This window comes from Eublepharis macularius, chromosome 9 (genome assembly GCF_028583425.1).
Source record: "Eublepharis macularius isolate TG4126 chromosome 9, MPM_Emac_v1.0, whole genome shotgun sequence".
NCBI lineage: Eukaryota > Metazoa > Chordata > Lepidosauria > Squamata > Eublepharidae > Eublepharis > Eublepharis macularius.
Window position 1 is genome coordinate 43991883 of NC_072798.1, and position 18464 is coordinate 44010346.

Sequence of the window (18464 nt, forward strand, 5' to 3'; positions counted from 1 at the left end):
TGGAGCTTTATCGAGCCACGAGTTTAAAGTCTGCATATTTGCACTCAGGTGGATTACTCAGAATAAGTCGATACAATTAACAGGATTGCAATAGACAATGCAATAGGGTCTAACTTGCAGAAATCTGGGACCAACCAGAGATCTAGAAACAGAGGTGAAGCAAAGCATAAGCATTAACAAGTCACATTAAACAGTGCAAAAATTAATTAGTAGGAACCTACTAACAACAACAGATAGTACTAACTATACACAGTGGTATAATCTACTGTCCCTAGCCCTTTACTCCAAGCTTCTTTCTGAACCATTTTGTCAACAGTACAGCCCTGTTTCCTGCACAAAACATCCTCTTGAGTAATTCAGTTTTGCAGTCTGCGGACAGTCAGGAAGGGGGGAGGGCTTCCCCTGACCTCATCAGACAGGCCATTCCATAAGATAGGGGCCACAACAGAGAATGTCTGTGCACTGGCAATTGTCAGTTTTGCCCATTTTGTAGGCGGTACCAGCAGAAGGGCCTTGTTCAGATGAGCAAAGCTGCTGTGGTGGAGCATGGGGAAGAGTTGGTCCCACAGATACAACAGACCAAGACAATGAAGAATGTGACAGCCAATATTTTAAATTGAGCCCAGTAACTGGCAATCAAAAATGGAGTGACGGCAAAATGTGAGTAATATGCATGCTTTATATGGCTCCCTAATAGCCAAGCTGCAGCATTCTGCATCAACTGGAGTTTCCAAGGGCAGACCTACACACAGTGCATCGCAGCAGTCTAGTCTTGATGTTACCATGTTGTGGATCCAGGTGGCCAGATTGTTCTTATCAAGGTAGGGGACCATCTTCCGGGGTAGACTGAGTTGGAAGAAAGCATTTTTTGCTGCTGTATTATCTTGCTTCTTCAACAGTAATGTTGGATCCAGTATAACCCCAAGGTTCTTAACTGAGTGAGCAAGGGCCAGCCCTCTGAAAGTGGGGGTTCTGCCATTCCAACCCGCACTAGCCCTCTTTTTCCAGGGTTTAGTTTCAATTTGTTCACTCTTAACCATTTAACCATAACAGCCAGGCAATGATTCAGGACCTCTACCGCATATAGAGCAGAGCATCATCAGCACACTGATGACAGCCAACCTCAAAATTACAGATGATTTTGACTCATGAGCATCCGTAGGCACTGGAAGACACCAGCAGCACCTCATGGGATAGATCCCACACTGCTGATAACTGGTCTCCAACAGCAATCCTTTGAGTCTAGTTGGTGAGGAATGATTTGGACACATCCAACACACATCCCTAATGCCTATTTCTGCCTCCAAGGACCTGAACAAGATCACATGCTCAACTGTATCAAAGGCAGAGGAAAATTCAGTAGGAGCAACAAAGACACTTGGCCTTTACCTAATTCAGATGGAGTCTGTCAACAAAAGCAAGCAGGGCTGTTTCTCTCTCATAGCCTGGACTGAAACCAGATTGAAAAGGGTCTAGAGCAGATGAATTATCCAAGACGATCTGGAGCTGGTCTGCTACTGCTCTCAATCATTTTGCCCAGAAATGGCAGATTAGAGACAGGGAGATAACTGGCAACATTTGTCTGCAGGGATGGGGTTTTATTAAGTAGTGAATGGATAAGTGCCTCTTTGAGTGGCCAAGGGAAGGTGCACAATCTGTCAGATTCAGCATGAACTCTCCACCAGCACTGTTCTATAGACTTCTCCAGGCTGTCTTCAAACTGCTCAGCTCCATGGTAAACCCAGGTCCAGGTTTCATCCCAGGGGCAGCTCTGACAAAAGTTTCAAGGGGCTTCGTGTTCCACATTTTTCACAGCAGCCTCAACAGGACATGGATATGGAATCCTACAATCCTTCAGAACAGTCTGGAATCTAACAGGATTCATTTTAACCAAGCCCACTATTTCAGCTTTGCCTTGAGTGGGCAGAGATCAGACCATGGTTCAAACTGACTGTCTAGCTCCTAAACCAAATCTTCTCTCATAGGCTCATTATATCCAAGGAGTGACCTCTTTCATGTGTTGGGCCTGTCATGTTTTGAGAGAGTCCCAAGGCCGTCAAAGCAGCTATAAAATCCTGGGCTGGCCCCAGCATGAATGTTCAAGTCCCCCAGACTTGATCAGTTTAGGTGTATCCAGCACTGCATCCAAAAGTATCCTGTCAACTCAGACAAGGTGCCCACTGGGAAACTAGATGAACTGAAAACAAGCAGAATGCCTTATCTATCCTTAGTCGCTTATGTGAGTAGTATAGGGTCAATACCAGTGATAGTTTACACTGTAAGTCCATGAAAGCTGAAGGACTCATGGAAGATAACAGCCATACCTCCTTCCCAGCCAGCTGTGCTTGGCTGATGAAGGACTGCATAATAAGATGATGTCTGTTAGGCAAGACAAACTACATCACTTACTTATAACCATGTCTTTGTTATGCTCTTCCTGTAACTTCTCATAGAAGTATGTAGTTTTGTGCCTCACTAATGTGGTATTAGTGTATAGATGGGGAAACTGTCAAATCTCGGTGTTCTACAGAAATTAGATAGGCAGCGAATGACTTTACAAAATACTGGCCATCTTTCATAAATCCACCTCATGCCTACACCACCCATCTGCACTGAAACAGTACATTCAAGCATTCTCCTCCAGGTAAAAATTACTCCATGAACTACCCACACTCCCCACAAATAGCAAGCTACTGACTACAGAGAAACCGAACAACAGTCCAAGGGTCCAGTCATGAAGTGCTGATGTCAGCATTGGCCACCAAGTGTTGTTTCTGTCAGTACAGTTCTTGGTTACTAGGTATGTAAACAGTGTAATTCTCTCCAGTATAGGCTGATCTTCCACTTGTTACATGCAATGGTTGGGCCCTGGTTGTGAACTCCAGGTGAAGAGCCCTTGTGCACTCGCCCTTTAGCTCCTGATCATAACACTGTTAAAGCTGCAAATCTTCCCAAGAATGACAACAAGGTCTATGCTAGAGTTCCAAAGAGAGTACTCCACCGCCTTCCATGAGCTGGCATAGCTGAAAAATTCCTTCCCAGTAGTTCTTTCCACTCACAACCCCACCCCTATCTCACACATGGCTTAAGCCTCATACCGGGTATATGCAGAAGTACCAATGATTCTGGATCAGCAAATTAGATGGGCCTAGTTTGGTCCCCAGGCGGCTGGTTGCTGAATCACATCTTATCAGACAAGTGCTAAAAGATCTGCACTGGCTGCCCATGTGTTTCTGGGCAAAATTTTAAATTCTGGTTGTTAATTTAAAGACTTGGGGCTAAGATACTTGAAGGATCAACTCCTCTCACACCATCCAGCATGACAGCTAAAATCTTCACAAGCCCTATTCTCTGTGCCCCCACCTTCGGTGGAGAGATGAGTGATGACCAGAAACAGGGCTTTTTCAGTGGTGGCACCTTGCCTGTGGAATGCACTTCCCTTTGCGGACCATCTGGTGCATACACTACTTCCTTTTAGGAGTCAGGCAAGCCATCTCTTTCCGCCAAGGCTTTTAATTAAGAGTTGATTTTTAATATTATTTATATAGACTGCTTTTAGACAGAGAACTTCGTGATTTTAAGCTGCTCAACATTTTCTTTTTATGCTCTGACCGGGCTTGTAATGCTGGAATCAGATGTTAGTTAACATGCTTTTATTATGTTCTATTTTTTCATCTGTCTTGAGTAGGTTCCCTAGAGAGGCAGCATAGACATTATCTAAATAAATAAACCCTAAGATGGAACAAATGCATGATGCTGGTTCTGGGTATCTGTGCAAGGTCTACAGCAATCAATCTCCAAGGAACTCTAGGAGGCATAGATGGCTACCCCCTCCTCCATTTTATCCTCACAGCAATCCTCTAGGATAGGTTATATGGAGAGAGACTGTCTAAAGGTCATCCAGAAAGCTTCAGGATCAAGTAGGCACTTGAACCCCAGTCTCCCCTGTCCAACACTCTAACCATTATATCATACCATCTCTCCATTAAGGGTAATGAGCTAAACAGCTTGCATAGAAGATAAATCAGTAATTGTTTTATTTTACCACCTGTTTGCCAAGACCAATGTTTTATAGTGAGAAGAGTATTTTGCAGAAAGGCACAGAATAGTAAACAAAGCTTAGCCTCCAGACATGCAGGTATTTTCACATGGTATGACCACTGCCAAAGATGCAGTAAACTAACCAATAATAGCATATGTAGGCAAAAGAATGGGTATCTTGGAAGAATGAAAGCTACATATCTAGGCAAACTGCTAGTTTTCTACTACAGAAGCCTCAGAAGCTAAGCCAGGGCTTCATTAATTCAAAGCACCACAGCAACTAAAAATGCCATTGCGGCATGTAATATTTTAATCAGCCATTTAGTACTTCATGGTGATTCTCAGAAGTGTATTTAGATGAGGGACAGAGGTTAGCTTTTTGTTGCAATAACATCACAGTTACCCCATATTTATTTATACACTACAACACTTTTGTTACAGCTTTAAAAGAGTGGCAAGAAACTGAACAGTAGAAATTAAAGATGGGCACAAAACGAACCACGGAACAAAATTCCAGCTGGAACAGCCGGTTCGTAGTCAAAGAACCAAGCATTCCATGGGACCATGTTTTTCCAAACCAAATGAACTTTTCTTACAGTTCCAGGGCCGTTTTGGACATTTTTGGCACCAAACACTCCCTCGCCCAGGCAACAGTGGCAGTCTTTAGGTTGCCCCCAATCTGAGGTCTCTAGGCTTGACTGGCAGCTGTCCCTGCCAACTAGAGAGCTCCCACTCTTGCCCATCCAGCCAGGAAAAGGGGAGGGAGGGTTAGAATCTCTAGGGCAACTGAGGAGATGGGCCTTGAGCAGCCATGGTAACACCAATCTCTTCCTCCCAAACCATGTTAGGCAGGTTTTTCTGCCAACCAGAGTGCGCCTGTGTTGTTCAATCTTGGCTTTTTTCCATAAATAGGAGAAGCCGTGTGATTCCAGGTTTCAGTAATGTTGTCTAGATAGAAAAAAATACAGCTGGCTTCCTTCTAAATTCCATCAGTTATGCTCCACAACTCTGTCTCTCTTTCAAGCCAACATGCAGCACATATTTCAAGGACCAACAAAGCTTAAGGATTTTAACACTCAACTTATTTTTCTTCATGCTATGCCTGTTGAAGGCCCAGAGTATTTGATTACTGCATAGCTATACTGAAAGGAATTTAGCTTCTAAGTAAGTATCTAGAGCATCAGATTCTCAGGAATTATAATTTTTATAAACATATATTTTCCCCTATGGTTGTAAAAGAGTTTTAATAGAGAAGACAGGATACCACTGGAAAGATAAGACAAAAGGAACAGTACCAAAAATGGTTTTCAAAAATAGCAGGAAGCATATGATTTAGGCTTAGTAATAGAAAAATGGGTGGTTTAAACCCTCTTCTGCCTTAAATCCAGTCAGCTAGTAGGGTAGAATGTATGCTAAGTAAGTTAGTTGAAAAAGTTCTCTGAAAGTAGCTTTAGTTTAACTTTAAAAAGAAATACACTTCTATCATGAAAACTACTGGAGTCACCATGTAAACAGTAAATCGCAACAGTAAGGCTATTGCGCTGACCCTCTCCTGTTTCATCATAACATTTACAAAGCATTCCAAACTCAATGTTAACATTAACAATTACTATGAATATAATCAAATCGTAATAAATTAATGTAAGTCAAGCAGCATTACAACTTCATCCAAGCAATATAGCTTTTTGATTCAAGACTTAGAAAGCATTTTAGAAATCTTCTCCCTCTGATTTTGCAATACAAGTTTTGGCTTAACAGTAAATACTTTTCAAGGTGACTGAGGGATGATTCTAGCTCAGTTTGGAAGCAGTAAAGACTCTAGCAGTGGTAATTTGGCTAAGTGGTGTAAAAATAACCTTTTATCCAAATAGGACCCCCCCAGTCACCCCCAAAGAACTTTTAAAGTAACAGTGATGTGGATTTTCCAGGAAAGTTTTCTGGAATTTTAAAAAATGTTCAAAAAAGTTGAATAATGTTAGCAAGAGACAGCAAATGTATTCATGTATAAGCCTGGACCATGTATAAGCACTAGGGTTTGTCCAAACTTCGTATCACTCAGTTAGCCCATCTAACATGATCAATTTGCAGCACAACAGCCCTGACAACTACAGACAGATTGTATTTGCATATGTGACAAAGTTTTTCCACAGAAAAATGCACTGTTACCACATCATTGGTAGTAACAAATTGCTCTGAAGTTTCACACTATGAATAGTTAACTGCTAGGTTAATATAAACTAAAAGGATAAGTTGGTTACCATTATCTTCTATACACAGGGTGTATATATGTGTGTGAATATGTTTACACGTATTTTAATTTATGTATTGGGATGTTTTACGATTTTAAATTGTATATATGGTGAAATATGTTTTTAATCTTGGTTGTGATCCGCCCTGAGCCTGCTGATGTGGGGAGGGCGGAATATAAATTAACTATAAATAATAAATAAATAAAATAAAAATAACTGCTAGTGAAATTTTCGTGCACATACAGAAAACAGCATATTACAACAGATGAATACTACATATTTGTTTGGGGTCAATTTTCCCATTCATTTCAATTATACAACAGCATCTGGATATTTTCTTATTGTTTAAACAATAAAACTGGGGAATAAAAGGGTAGTGCACATTGCATCCCATCTGCGACAGACAGGACTGCCTTCAGCTCCACCTCTCCTGAGCAATAGCAGGTGGAATGCTGGGCCAATCAGAGTTAAAGTCCATCGGACAGAAAAGAGGGGTTTGAGAGACTGAGGAAGAGTAGGGTTTCAGGGTCTCTGTCTCCCCCACCATACCATCATTCTTAAGAAATACATGAAATTCAAAGTGGTACAGGATTGATAAAAAAGTTGGGTGTGTCTGTACATTTTCTGAGGGTCAAGTCATATAATGTGCTTCATGTAGAGGTCTCAAAGTTAACTGTGAAGCCTGAATTGGTAAAAAACATTATGGTTTATTAACTCCTATATATTGTTTTACTCACTTCACCTATTGTGAAAAGTCTACAATGGCTTCCTGTTTGTTTTCAGACTCTCTTTAAGGTCCTGGTATGAACTTAGGCTAGCAAGAGACGCTAAAAACAACAAAAAGGCATTCTTTGCTTATGTTCAAAGTAAGAAAAAGAGCAAGGACATGGTAGGCCCATTGCAGGGACACAGAAGTGAAATTGTAACAGGCGATAAAGAGAGGGCAGAACTGCTCAATTCCTACTTTTCCTGTCTTCTCCTGCAGGGAAATAGTGCTTAACATAGCAATAACAAAGCCAGCACGGGTTTCTCAAGAACAAGTCATGTCAGACTAACCTTCTCTCTCTTTTTTTGGAGAAAGTTCCTACATTGCTGGATCAGGGGAATGCTGTAGACATAGTTTATCTTGATTTCAGTAAGGCTTTTGGTAAGGTTCCACATAATATCCGTGTTAACAAGTTGGTAAAATGTGGTTTGGGTCCTATTACTGTTAGGTGAATCTGTAACTGGTTGACAGATTTGCACCCAAAGAGTGCTTGTTAATGGCTCCTCATTGTCTTGGAAAAGAGTGACAAGTGGAGTTCCACAAGGATCAATCCTGGGACCTGTTCTGTTCAACATTTTTATAAATGATTTGGATGAAGGAATAGAGGGAATGCTTATTAAATTTGCAGATGATACTAAATTGGGAAGGGTCGCAAATACAGCAAATACAGTAAGATACAGGATGATACTGACAACTGGAAAACTGGGCTAAAACAAATAAAATGAATTTCAACAGAGATACATGTACAATGTTCTGCATTTAGGTAGGAAAAATCAAATACATAATTATAGGATGAGGGAGACGTGACTTGGCAGTAGTATGCACGAAAAGGATCTAGGGGTTTTAGTTGACCATACGCTGAACATGAGTCAACAGTGATGTGGTAGCTAAAAAGGCAAATGCGATTTTGGGCAGTAAACAGAAGTATAGTGTCCAGACCACGCAACGTGATGGTATCGGTTTACTCTGCTCTGGTTAGACCTTGCCTAGAGTATTGTGTTCACTTTGGGGCACCACAATTTAAGAAGGATGTAGACAAGCTGGAATGTGTCAAGAGGAAAGCAATGAAGATGGTGAGGGGTCTGGAGACCAAGTCCTATGAGGAAAGGTTGAAGGAGCCTGGTATGTTTAGCCTGGAGAGGAGATGAATGAGAGGTGATATGATAACCATCTTCAAGTACTTGTCATATAGAGGATGGCAGGGAGTTGTTTTCTGTTGCCCCAGAGGATCAGACCAGAACCAATGGAAATCAAGAGTTTTTGGCTAAACTTTAGGAAGAACTTCCTGACAGTTAGAGTGGTCCCTTGGTGGAATAGGCTTCCTCGGGAGGTGGTGGGCTCTCCTTCATTGGAGATTTTTAAGCAGAGGCTAGATGACCATCTGACAACAATGCTAATTCTGTGAATCTAGACAGATTGTGAGAGGGAGGGCAGGAAGGATTACATCAGTGCTTAGTTCTTGCGGCCCCTTCTTACATGCCCAGGGTATTGCTGATCGCCACTTTGGGATCAGGAAGCAATTTTCCCACATATAACTTGTGTTCCTCTCCCCACTCTTGCCCAGCAGTCTCCTCATTTAGAGAGATGAACACAGCATTGGCCTGTAATCACTCCAGCATTCTGAATCAGTGCCAGCTGGGTGGTGCAGGCTGCCTCTTCACTGTCTGTTTTTAAGAGAGTATGCGAAATGGTTATGTTTAAGACAACTTTTGAGGCCCCCTGAACGTTTTGGTATTGGCTGGGCAGTTATAATCTTAGTTCATTGTTTTATGTATTTTATTAATTTTGTACTATACTGCCTTCTGTATAGAAGTAATGTAAATGCAGGACAGTGGGTTCTTCTACCAAGAATAGCCACAAGCGGTACTATTTCATTTCAAACCAGAGTGAAATGCTACTAATATTTCTGGTTTTACCAACTCCATTAATACTGCCACAAGGCCACAAATCTTCTCTGTATGATGCATTACCTTAATGATGCTTTATCCTCCCCAGCATAGGTTTCCCAAATTAATACCTACCTCAGAAAAAAAAATCAGGTCAATAGCATATCTGAGTTATTTTATTTATTTATTTATTCATTCATTTATTTCACAGTTCTATTCCGCCCTCCCTGCGAGCAGGCTCAGGGCAGATAACAACATATTAAAATACAATTAAAATTCTTCTACATTAAAACATCATTAAAACAGCAGTGTATTTCTATTAATACACAATTAAAACAGGATGGTGTACAGCCTTCACAGGGAGGATTAAGATTTTATACACCCCTTTTTTCAGGCTGGAGGAGGCCCAGTCTCAGCCATATGCCTGGTGGAACAACTCTCTCTTGCAGGCCCGGCGGAAGGATAGTAGGTCCTGCCGGGCCCTGATCTCAACAGACATAGCGTTCCACCAGGTGGGAGCCAGGACCGAAAAGGCCCTGGCTCTAGTTGAGGCTAGGCGGGCCTCCTTGGGGCCTGGGACCACCAACAGCTGTTTGTCCCCTGATCGGACAGTCCTCCAGGGAATATATGGGGAGAGACAGTCCCATAGATACGCTGGTCCCAGTCCACACAGGGCCTTATAGGTTAATACCAGAACCTTGAATCTGATCCGGTACTCCACTGGCAACCAATGCAGCTCGCGTAAGATCAGTGTTATATGCGCCTTATTTGGCACTCTCATAATAACATGCTCTGCTGCATTTTTACCAGCTGTAATCTCCGGGTCAGGCTCAAGGGCAGCCCTGTGTAGAACGAGTTACAGTAATCTAGCCTAGAGATGACTGTTGCTTGGATCACTATAGTTAAGTCACGGATTCACAGGTAAGGGACAAGTTGCCTGGTCTACCGCAGATGGAAAAAAGAGGACCTGACAACCACTGCGACCTGTGTCTCCATTTTCAGGGAGGCATCCAAGATCACCCCCAGGCTCTTAACCCTCAGAACTGGCACTAACAGTGCCCCATCAAGGGCCGGGAGCTGGAGTCCCGAACCTAATTCCCCATGGCTGAAGTACAGGAGCTCCATCTTCGTCGGGTTCAGTTTCAGCCAACTCTGCCTCAACCAACCAGTCATGGCTGCAAAAGCATGTTCCAGGACATCTGGGGCTGAGTCGGGCCATCCATCCATCATCAGATACAACTGGGTGTCATCTGCATATTGATGACACCCAAGTCCGAAACTTCGCACCAACTGGGCAAGGGGCCACATATAGATAGATGTTAAACAATAACGGGGAGAGTACTGCTCCCTGTGGGACCCCGCACATCAAAGGGTGGCAGGATGACAATTTCTCCCCAAGCGCCACCCTCTGTCTCCGACCATGGCGAAAAGAGACAAGCCACTGCAAGGCAGTCCCTCGTATCCCCACATCGGCGAGGCAGTGAGTAAAAAAATCGTAATTGACTGTATTGAACGCTGCCAACAGATCCAATAATATCAGCAGCGTCGAGCCGCCTCAATCCAGATGTTTACAAAGATCTTCTGTGAGGGCAACCAGCAACGTCTCCGTCCCATGTCCCGGACGGAACCCGGACTGGAAGGGGGCTAGGGCTGAAACATCCTTCAAGAAGCCCTGAAGCTGTTCCACCACCGCCTGCTCAATCACCTTTCCCAGAAACGGGAGGTTCAAAACCGGGCAGTAATTGACTAGGTCAGTAGTGGGGTCCAGCAATGGTTTCTTTAAAAGAGGCCTCACCACAGCTTCCTTTAATGGCCCAGGAAAAACCCTGTAGCCTAAGGATAAGTTAACAATGGCCTCCAGTGAGGACCGCAGCCCCTCGGTACTAGCCTTTACCAGCCACGATAGGCATGGGTCCAAGGGACATGTGGTGGACCTAACTGATCGCAGGGTCCTGTCAATCTCCATTTGATGGCCTCCCTCTGGCAAGACCACCAATGACCGAACCACATTAAACAATTTTGCCAGGTGTGAGCCAGCTGACACGATGGAGGCTGCATAAAACTTTCTTCACAGCCTTCACCGCCACCTCATAGGCTTTCATAAACGTCCTATAAGATGATCTTGCCTCTTCATCCCGAGATTGTCGCCACACTCACTCAAGCCGTCTTATCTCCCGCTTCTTCCATCGGAGCTCCTCTGTATACCAGGGAGCCCATCTTGCATGGGAGCAAAGAGGGCAATGGGTTGGGGGGGTCGATTTCATCGATGGCTTTGGAGAGCTGGCACTGCCAGTCCTCCACCAGCTCATCTAATGAACTGCCGTGGAGCACTGAATCCCACAAAGCATTCTGGAACCCAACCGGGTCCATAAGTCTCCACGGGCGAGCATAAATCAGCTCACTGCCCTTGCGAGGGGGGGGGCAGGACCGAGTGGTCTGACCATGGCATCGGTTCTACCACTTCCAGATCCACATTCAACCCCATCCCGAAGATCAAATCTAGCGTGTGGCCTGCTTGCTGTGTAGGGGTCAATACCAATTGGGAGAGTCCCAGTGCTGCCATGGAAGACACCAGGTCCACAGCCTGCACAAAGGAGGCATCATTGACATGGATGTTGAAGTCCCCCAGCACCATCAGTCTGGAGTACACCAAGGCCCACCCCACTGCCACCTCTAGCAGGCGCGACAGGGTATCTGCTGGTGTGCTAGGTGGTTGGTACACCAGACACATAGCCAAACTCTCCTTGGCACCCCACAACAGGCCTACATATTTAATGTCAGAGATCTCAGGGGTGGAGAGTGGCCTGAAGGAGAAAGGATCTCGGGTAAGGATTGCCACCCCTCCCCCGACCTCCTATTCGGGACTGGTGATGGACCGAATATCCGGGGGGGGGGGGGTCAGTTCTCCCAGGACAACTGTTTCACCCTCCCTCACCCATGTTTCAGTCGTGCATACCAGGTCCACATCACTCACCACAAAGAGATCTTGCAGTGTTGTGGTCTTATTGTTGCAGACCAGATACAGACCAGATACGAACAAGTCTCTTTTACCATACCAAACAGTAGCAAGGGCTGAGATATCTATCAAGGATAGCTATTACCATGCCTACTGCGTTTCCTTAATACATCAAATAGAGTATATAAATTTGTAACAAATCATAATAGCAGTGCCACAGAAAGTAACACTCAAATGCATGAGGTATAAGCAAAGCATTTTAAAAGGGAAGTGAGACAGGACATCATCCAACTCATCAACTCTGAAACCTTAACTCTACCATATGAAAATGGAAAGGCATGATAACCAGTTATATCATGAACCCTTATACCAATACCCGAAGCCTACAGTGGTACTGCAATTTGGCAACTTGCAACACTGGAAATACTTTGTCCAGTTTGCAGTAGCAGTTTAGAACTCCCAAACTGAGTAGTACAAGTTCTACTGAAAGAAACTCCACATTCCTTCCTGACAGCTTTCAGATATGCTAGGAGACTCAAAATAAGGCCCATGGGGATAGAAGGGACAAGGTACATCACAACTGGAAAGAACTTTATCACCAACAAATTCATTCCAGGTTAAAAAGAGATACTCACCTTTCTGCAAGCAGGACAAAGCCCATTCTCGTCAGTGCGAATACGATGCCAACAGAAGCGACATATCTGGTAACCACAGGTGCAAGGGAAGAAGTTTATGTCATCAATCTCCAGAGGTTCCATGCAAAGGGGGCATTCCACAGGGTCTTCCTTCGCATCTGGGCTGCGAGACATCTTTGTTTTCACACAGCAGCAAAAAAGTATATAATAACTTAAGGGAGGAATAAGGTCAGCGCAGAAAACTAAAATGACGAAACTTGAAGATCTGCAAGAAAAAAGATAAGTGAAATGCTTTAAGTGCTTTAGAACTTAACACAGAGTTTTTTCAATGAAAAGCAGTTCCTTAAGTTACAAAAGTAATCATTTAGATTACAAAAATCCACAAATCAGAAAAAAATGGTTTTTCAATGTTTTTGCTCAACTGCATACCTTCTATAATAAAATACTGGAGCATATCACTGTTTGTCCTTCAGTTGTCCCCTAGTTCCCCACACTCAGTTTGTGGAACAGTCTCCAATTCCCAAGGAATTGTGAAATAAGCCACATGGAAATGTATGGTTTTCCACTGTAATTTTGCTACCAACTCAAGTTATTTCACAGCTAAAATTGAAAAAAAACTTCACACAAACACACACAACCAACTTGGGTAAAGAGAGCAGGTGAATGCTTAGACATTTAAAAACCTTTCTCCATTTTTTCTGAGGTCAAAAAAATCTGACAGAAATATTGTGTAATTTGAGCAACCACCAAAAAGCATGCTATGAAATATTTTCCCTTTTGGAATAAGTGAAATATTTTTCAAGACAAGGTTTTTACACAAACTGTGTAGTATCAAAACTTATGTAAGACAATACAGCATTAGATCACATATGTAGACATAGACAACATACTTCCAGAGATATATTTACTGTATGAAGGTGACTAATTTTACCACTCTGCAAATTTTTTTTCTATTTTCAATTTTTATTTTTTCCCGCCTCTCAGATGACAAAAAAGAAGAAAACATGCTGAAGTGGAATAGGATATAGCAGTTTGCATCTCAACCATTGGCCTGCAGAAAGCTAAAGCATTCATATTTTTTCAAGGGGAGGGTGTCCAGGGAACACACAGGGGCATTTCCAAGAATCTATGTTGTGCTACCGGCTCCCACCCCACTGCCACTGTTCCCTGCTTCACTTTTCCTAATCCCCCCAACCTGCCCCCTAGCTTTGCTATAGTAGCAGCTCTCCACACTCACACATTCCCTGTTATTTACTTTTGGTGGTCTCCCAGCTTGGCCTGCCTTAGGCTTGCCCTACTGCAGCAGTTGTTGGGCCTGCTCAAGATTTGCTGTGCCCACAATAGTTGTCTCGTCTGGTCAGGACTCACTGCACTATAACACCTGCTGGGTCTGCCCAAGGATTGTGGCCTCAGAGGATTTGCATTTTACCACCAGCCTCCTCCCCCTGGCTCACAGCAGACAGGTGGAGTGGGTCCCACCACTCCATCAGCATCCTGGCACTTCCCACAGGCCTGGCCATTTTCTCTTTCAGGCGGCCCAGCAGTTGTGTCCCAAGTCACCCAGGTCTCTTGGGACTGCTCCGATGTTCACCTCCTTTCCCCCAGCCTATTCCCCCCCTCAAGCCTCACTGTGGCTTTGAAGCCTCTCCATGCCCAGCGACAATGGAGGAGGTAAGTCATGCATGCAAAGACAACATGCTCTTGTTCTGGGGTGATGGTGGTTAAACCTCCCCAATATATTTGTACAGGCTTTCCGATTTTTCTACTAGCCTGAGGGGTTTTCCAAGTTTGCAGAAACATTTGTTTTGTACCCAAGTAGACTCAATCCAAGTATCTACAGGGGGGGGGGGCACTTTGGAATTAGTATATACAAGTGGGGAACCCACAAGAACTTGCAGGGGGGCATCTAGTTTCCCCCTCCCCCATGTCCTCTTTTCCTTCTCTACCTCCTATAGCCTTTCCTCTTCTCTTTCCTCCTTCTCTCCTTCCACCCACCTTTGTCTGCCCCATGTCTTCATCTTCCCCCACTGCTGCAGCCTCTCTCCTATGGCCCAATTACATGGTGAAGAACCTGCAAGGGCTTGTGGGAGTACTTTACTTTTCCTTGTACCCCCTTCCTCATGCTATTTCCTCTTTCCCATCTCCTGGCAGCCTCCATATGCTCACCTTTCCTTATGTCCTTCTCACCTACAAACCCATTAGACAACTTATCTTTTACCTGCCCGTCTTCATCTTTATTTATTTTATTTATATACGGTTTCTCACAATGGGGTCCCAAAGGAGCTTGCATCATACTCCTCATCTCCATTAGTCTGAGAGTAAGTGACTGGATTAAGGTCACCCAGTGAGCTTCCTCAGTAAAGTGATGACTTGAACTTGAGTCTCCCAGATCCTACTCTCAAACTCTAACCACTACACTACACTGGCTTTGGCGGGAGCTGTTACTGAAAAACAGCAAGTAACATTTCTCTTTCCATCTACAGTTGAAGTGTATCTAGATTGCTGTAATTTCTCTCAGATGGGAAATTCAAAGGGTCTAGCAACAAACCTATCCAAGTACTTCCTACTACATGGCTCACCTGAAATGTTTAAAGGGGTTATCTAAGACAGAATAGTTATTTTACCCAAATGCACCTTGAAAACAGTTCACAGCAATGTGCACATGAATGTCTACAATACCAAAGACACCAGAACATTCAACACACATTGAATGCCCCATTGTTTTAAATATTTATAGTACTTAGGTGATTTTATTTCTGTTTTAAAGTGTATATATATATTTTCATGTTTTATATTGTATGTAATCCGCCCTGAGCCTGCTATTGCGGGGAGGGCGGAATATAAATTGAATTAATTAATTAATTAAACAAACAACCCATTCACCATCCACGCTCTGCCAGACTACACTGAATAGGCACAATAAAAGCAATGCTCTATTAAACATCATCAAAACCATAGCTATTGCAACATTTGGTCAGATTTGGCAGATGTTTTCCACAACCTGTAAACTATTCATCTCTTTAAATTGTTTCCATTACTTTATCCATATACCATGGCGTGATAAGATTGGAGCATTCATGGCAGAGCAACAGATAAACCATATTATAAAGAACAATGCACCAGCATCTTCAGACCAGCCATAACAATGCCCTCCGATTTTATGATGATTCAGCCTTTCACTGTTGATGATAATGTACTTCTCTGGTTATAAACAACCGTTCTCTCATAGATCAAGGGGAGAAACCAACATAAATAGAAGGAAAGAATTCTTATGAGCTATTCTATTGATTTCCCCAAGCAATTATCTATTCAACTGTCAACAAAGCCGCTGACAGCACAATTAATCATCAGTGACAGGTAGAAAGTTGCAGCAACAAGCAAGAACCATTCATGTCCAAAGGCAGACCATTCTAACTGGTCAACCATCTTTTCAGATGCTTGGAGCTGTGGGAACTTGAACCCTTAAATAATGACTTTAACTTAGGTTAAAAGTGAAAAACTGGTACGTTAGAGAGTTTTTTCTAAAATTGTACTCACTATGCGTTCAGGAGAAATTCTCCTTCGGTGTGTTCTACCCAGAGATGGCCAAATTATCAATACTCCATTCCAAGCGTGTCTGCTGGCACTCTCCAATATTTGGGGGGGAGGGGGGGGACTTCTGCATCAGATGTTTCTTTGGCCAAAAAAAAAGGCTCAGGTATAGCATGCGAAGTTTCAAATTTTTAGAAGTAGTAGTGTCAAATTTTAACTACTACAATGCCAAAGATTACTATGATTCCAGCATCAGTATTAGCTCAAGACCTGGATTAACTACTTGAAGTACTTGTTACCTGAAGTTAATGAATATTAACTTCAGGTAATTATTATTACCTGAATATTAATTATGCCAATATAACCAGTATGATTACTGCTACCTTTTCTAATGATTACTCAGTTTTCAGTTAGCGACATTCAGTTGTGTGGTGAACAGGTTACAACCTGACAACTAATCATTTCCTAATTTATTCAATCACAAGAGCCTACATCACTACACAATCTACACACTATTGGGTGCTCTGCAACAGTAGGAACATATCATATAGCGATTTCCACCAACAATAAGCGGCAATGGCCAATGATTCTTAAATGCAGTCTCCATTTAACTACCATGAAAACACAAGTAAAACTGGTAAACATCACTGTCATTACACAGAAGTAGGGAGGGATTAGCATTAAATGTAAGATAGTTACCTGAAAGTTCCCCATGATACTGCACAAGGCAATGTTAAAACTATTGCTGGGAAGCCTCATGTGGAATAGACAGTACAAACAATTCAGTTGATCAAAGCATCACGTAAGATTAGCAACACAAAAAATGGCTGCTTACTGTTTCCTCCAGCTTGCTGAGTATCTTGGTGGGCACCACATATCTAATCTGAAGCCCCACCCCTGCATGCGGATCCTTAAATCCGCAGATCAGGTCCACTGGGGAATGGACTATTGGATATTTACTGTGAAGGGTCCTTCTCCTCTAAGGAAAGATGGACATCTTGATGGGTGATTCCCACCCTCCATTCAGGGAGGCAGGAACAAATTCTTTCCTCTTCTTGTCTTCTTGGTAGAAGAAGTTAACTGTAAAGGTCTTTGTATGTAGCTGCACCCACTGGATGGCGTTGATGCTCAAAATGAGTAGACCCATCAGTTTCGCAGGTATGTCATCAATGATGAACTCCTGGCCTTGATCATTTGTGACATCTCCTTCACTTTTTTGCCACTGTTGCAGTTAGGAAGAAGCAATTTTATGCTGTGTCTAATAGGACTCCCAGATGTTCTAGTCTGTTTGGGTTGTAAAGAACTGTACTGAAAGTTGATCAGGAAACCGTAAGCTTGTAGACATCGGATAGTTGTTTCTGTGTCTTGGTGAGACTTAGTTCAGAGCTAGGCCTGATCAACAACTCATCCAAGTAAGGGTGTATGTAAATGCCTTGCTCCCTTAGTTTTACAATGGGCTGATCTAAACCTTCATTAAGACTCTTGGTGTCATAGAGAGGCTGTAGACAGACCCCCCCCACACACACACAGAAATGGAGAAATCTGTGCCCAGAAAAGATCGGAATTATGGAAGTAATGAAGTAAGGTACTCCTCTGGTAGCAGGGATTCTGTTATGGATCTCAGAGACTCCATTCTGAAGTGCCTCAGTTCGATGAACTTGTTGATGTACTTTAAGTCTAGTATTGCCCTCCAATCTCCATTCTTTTTAGGTACCATGAAGAATATGGAGAATACACCTTGTCCTCTAGGTCCAGGGGAGTGGAGGCAGAGAAAACAGGGGTGCACTTACCTGTAATAGGAGTGTTGTCTACCTGGACTGAAGAATTCAGAGTCCCTGTGTGAAGTCACAGTAGCAACCACTACTAAGCTGTTCAGCTCCAGATTCAAGTAATAGACTCATCACATACACTACAGTTATATGCTGTGAAAGTTTGAGCGTCAAGGACTTCTTGTCCTGGGGCATCCTTTCTGAGTAGAAAGATGGTTGTGAAGTTTATCTAAACCCCACCTTCCAGCCCCAGTGGCAGCTCAAAGTGGATATAACATTTTATACCTTTCCATTCCATCCACATAATGACCACTAAGCAAGCCAGGCTGAGAAAATGTGATTGGCTCACATCCACAGGCAAACCTCTCAGGCAGAATGGCAACAGAAATCTGTATCTCCCAAATCTCAGCCTAGAGCTCCAACCACAACTCCCAACTGGCTCTTGTTAGAAATGGTATTATATAGGAATGACCCCCAGAGACAGGACAAACACAACTGAATAAAAACTCTCTCCAAGCAGTGGCAATTGTAATGCTGTGGAGCTTGTTTCATGTTAGTCCCAGGATACTAAAATCTGGTTGAAGGCCTGCTTGGGAAGGCCTGTGCTAGGCCTTGTGCTCTTCTCTTTGTT

The 18464-nt window shown here is 43.1% G+C and overlaps 1 protein-coding gene across 7 annotated transcripts in view; it reads right to left on the minus strand.

Annotated features, from left to right (window-relative positions):
• CNOT4 (CCR4-NOT transcription complex subunit 4) overlaps window positions 1-18464 on the minus strand; it is a 107006-nt gene that overhangs the window by 65870 nt on the left and 22672 nt on the right. For all 7 annotated transcript variants that reach the window (XM_054989091.1, XM_054989093.1, XM_054989088.1 and 4 more), the window contains exon 2: window positions 12534-12798. In XM_054989091.1, the coding sequence (XP_054845066.1) occupies window positions 12534-12707 (174 nt within the window). In that variant the 5' untranslated portion in view covers window positions 12708-12798. The remainder of the gene's footprint in view (window positions 1-12533; window positions 12799-18464) is intronic.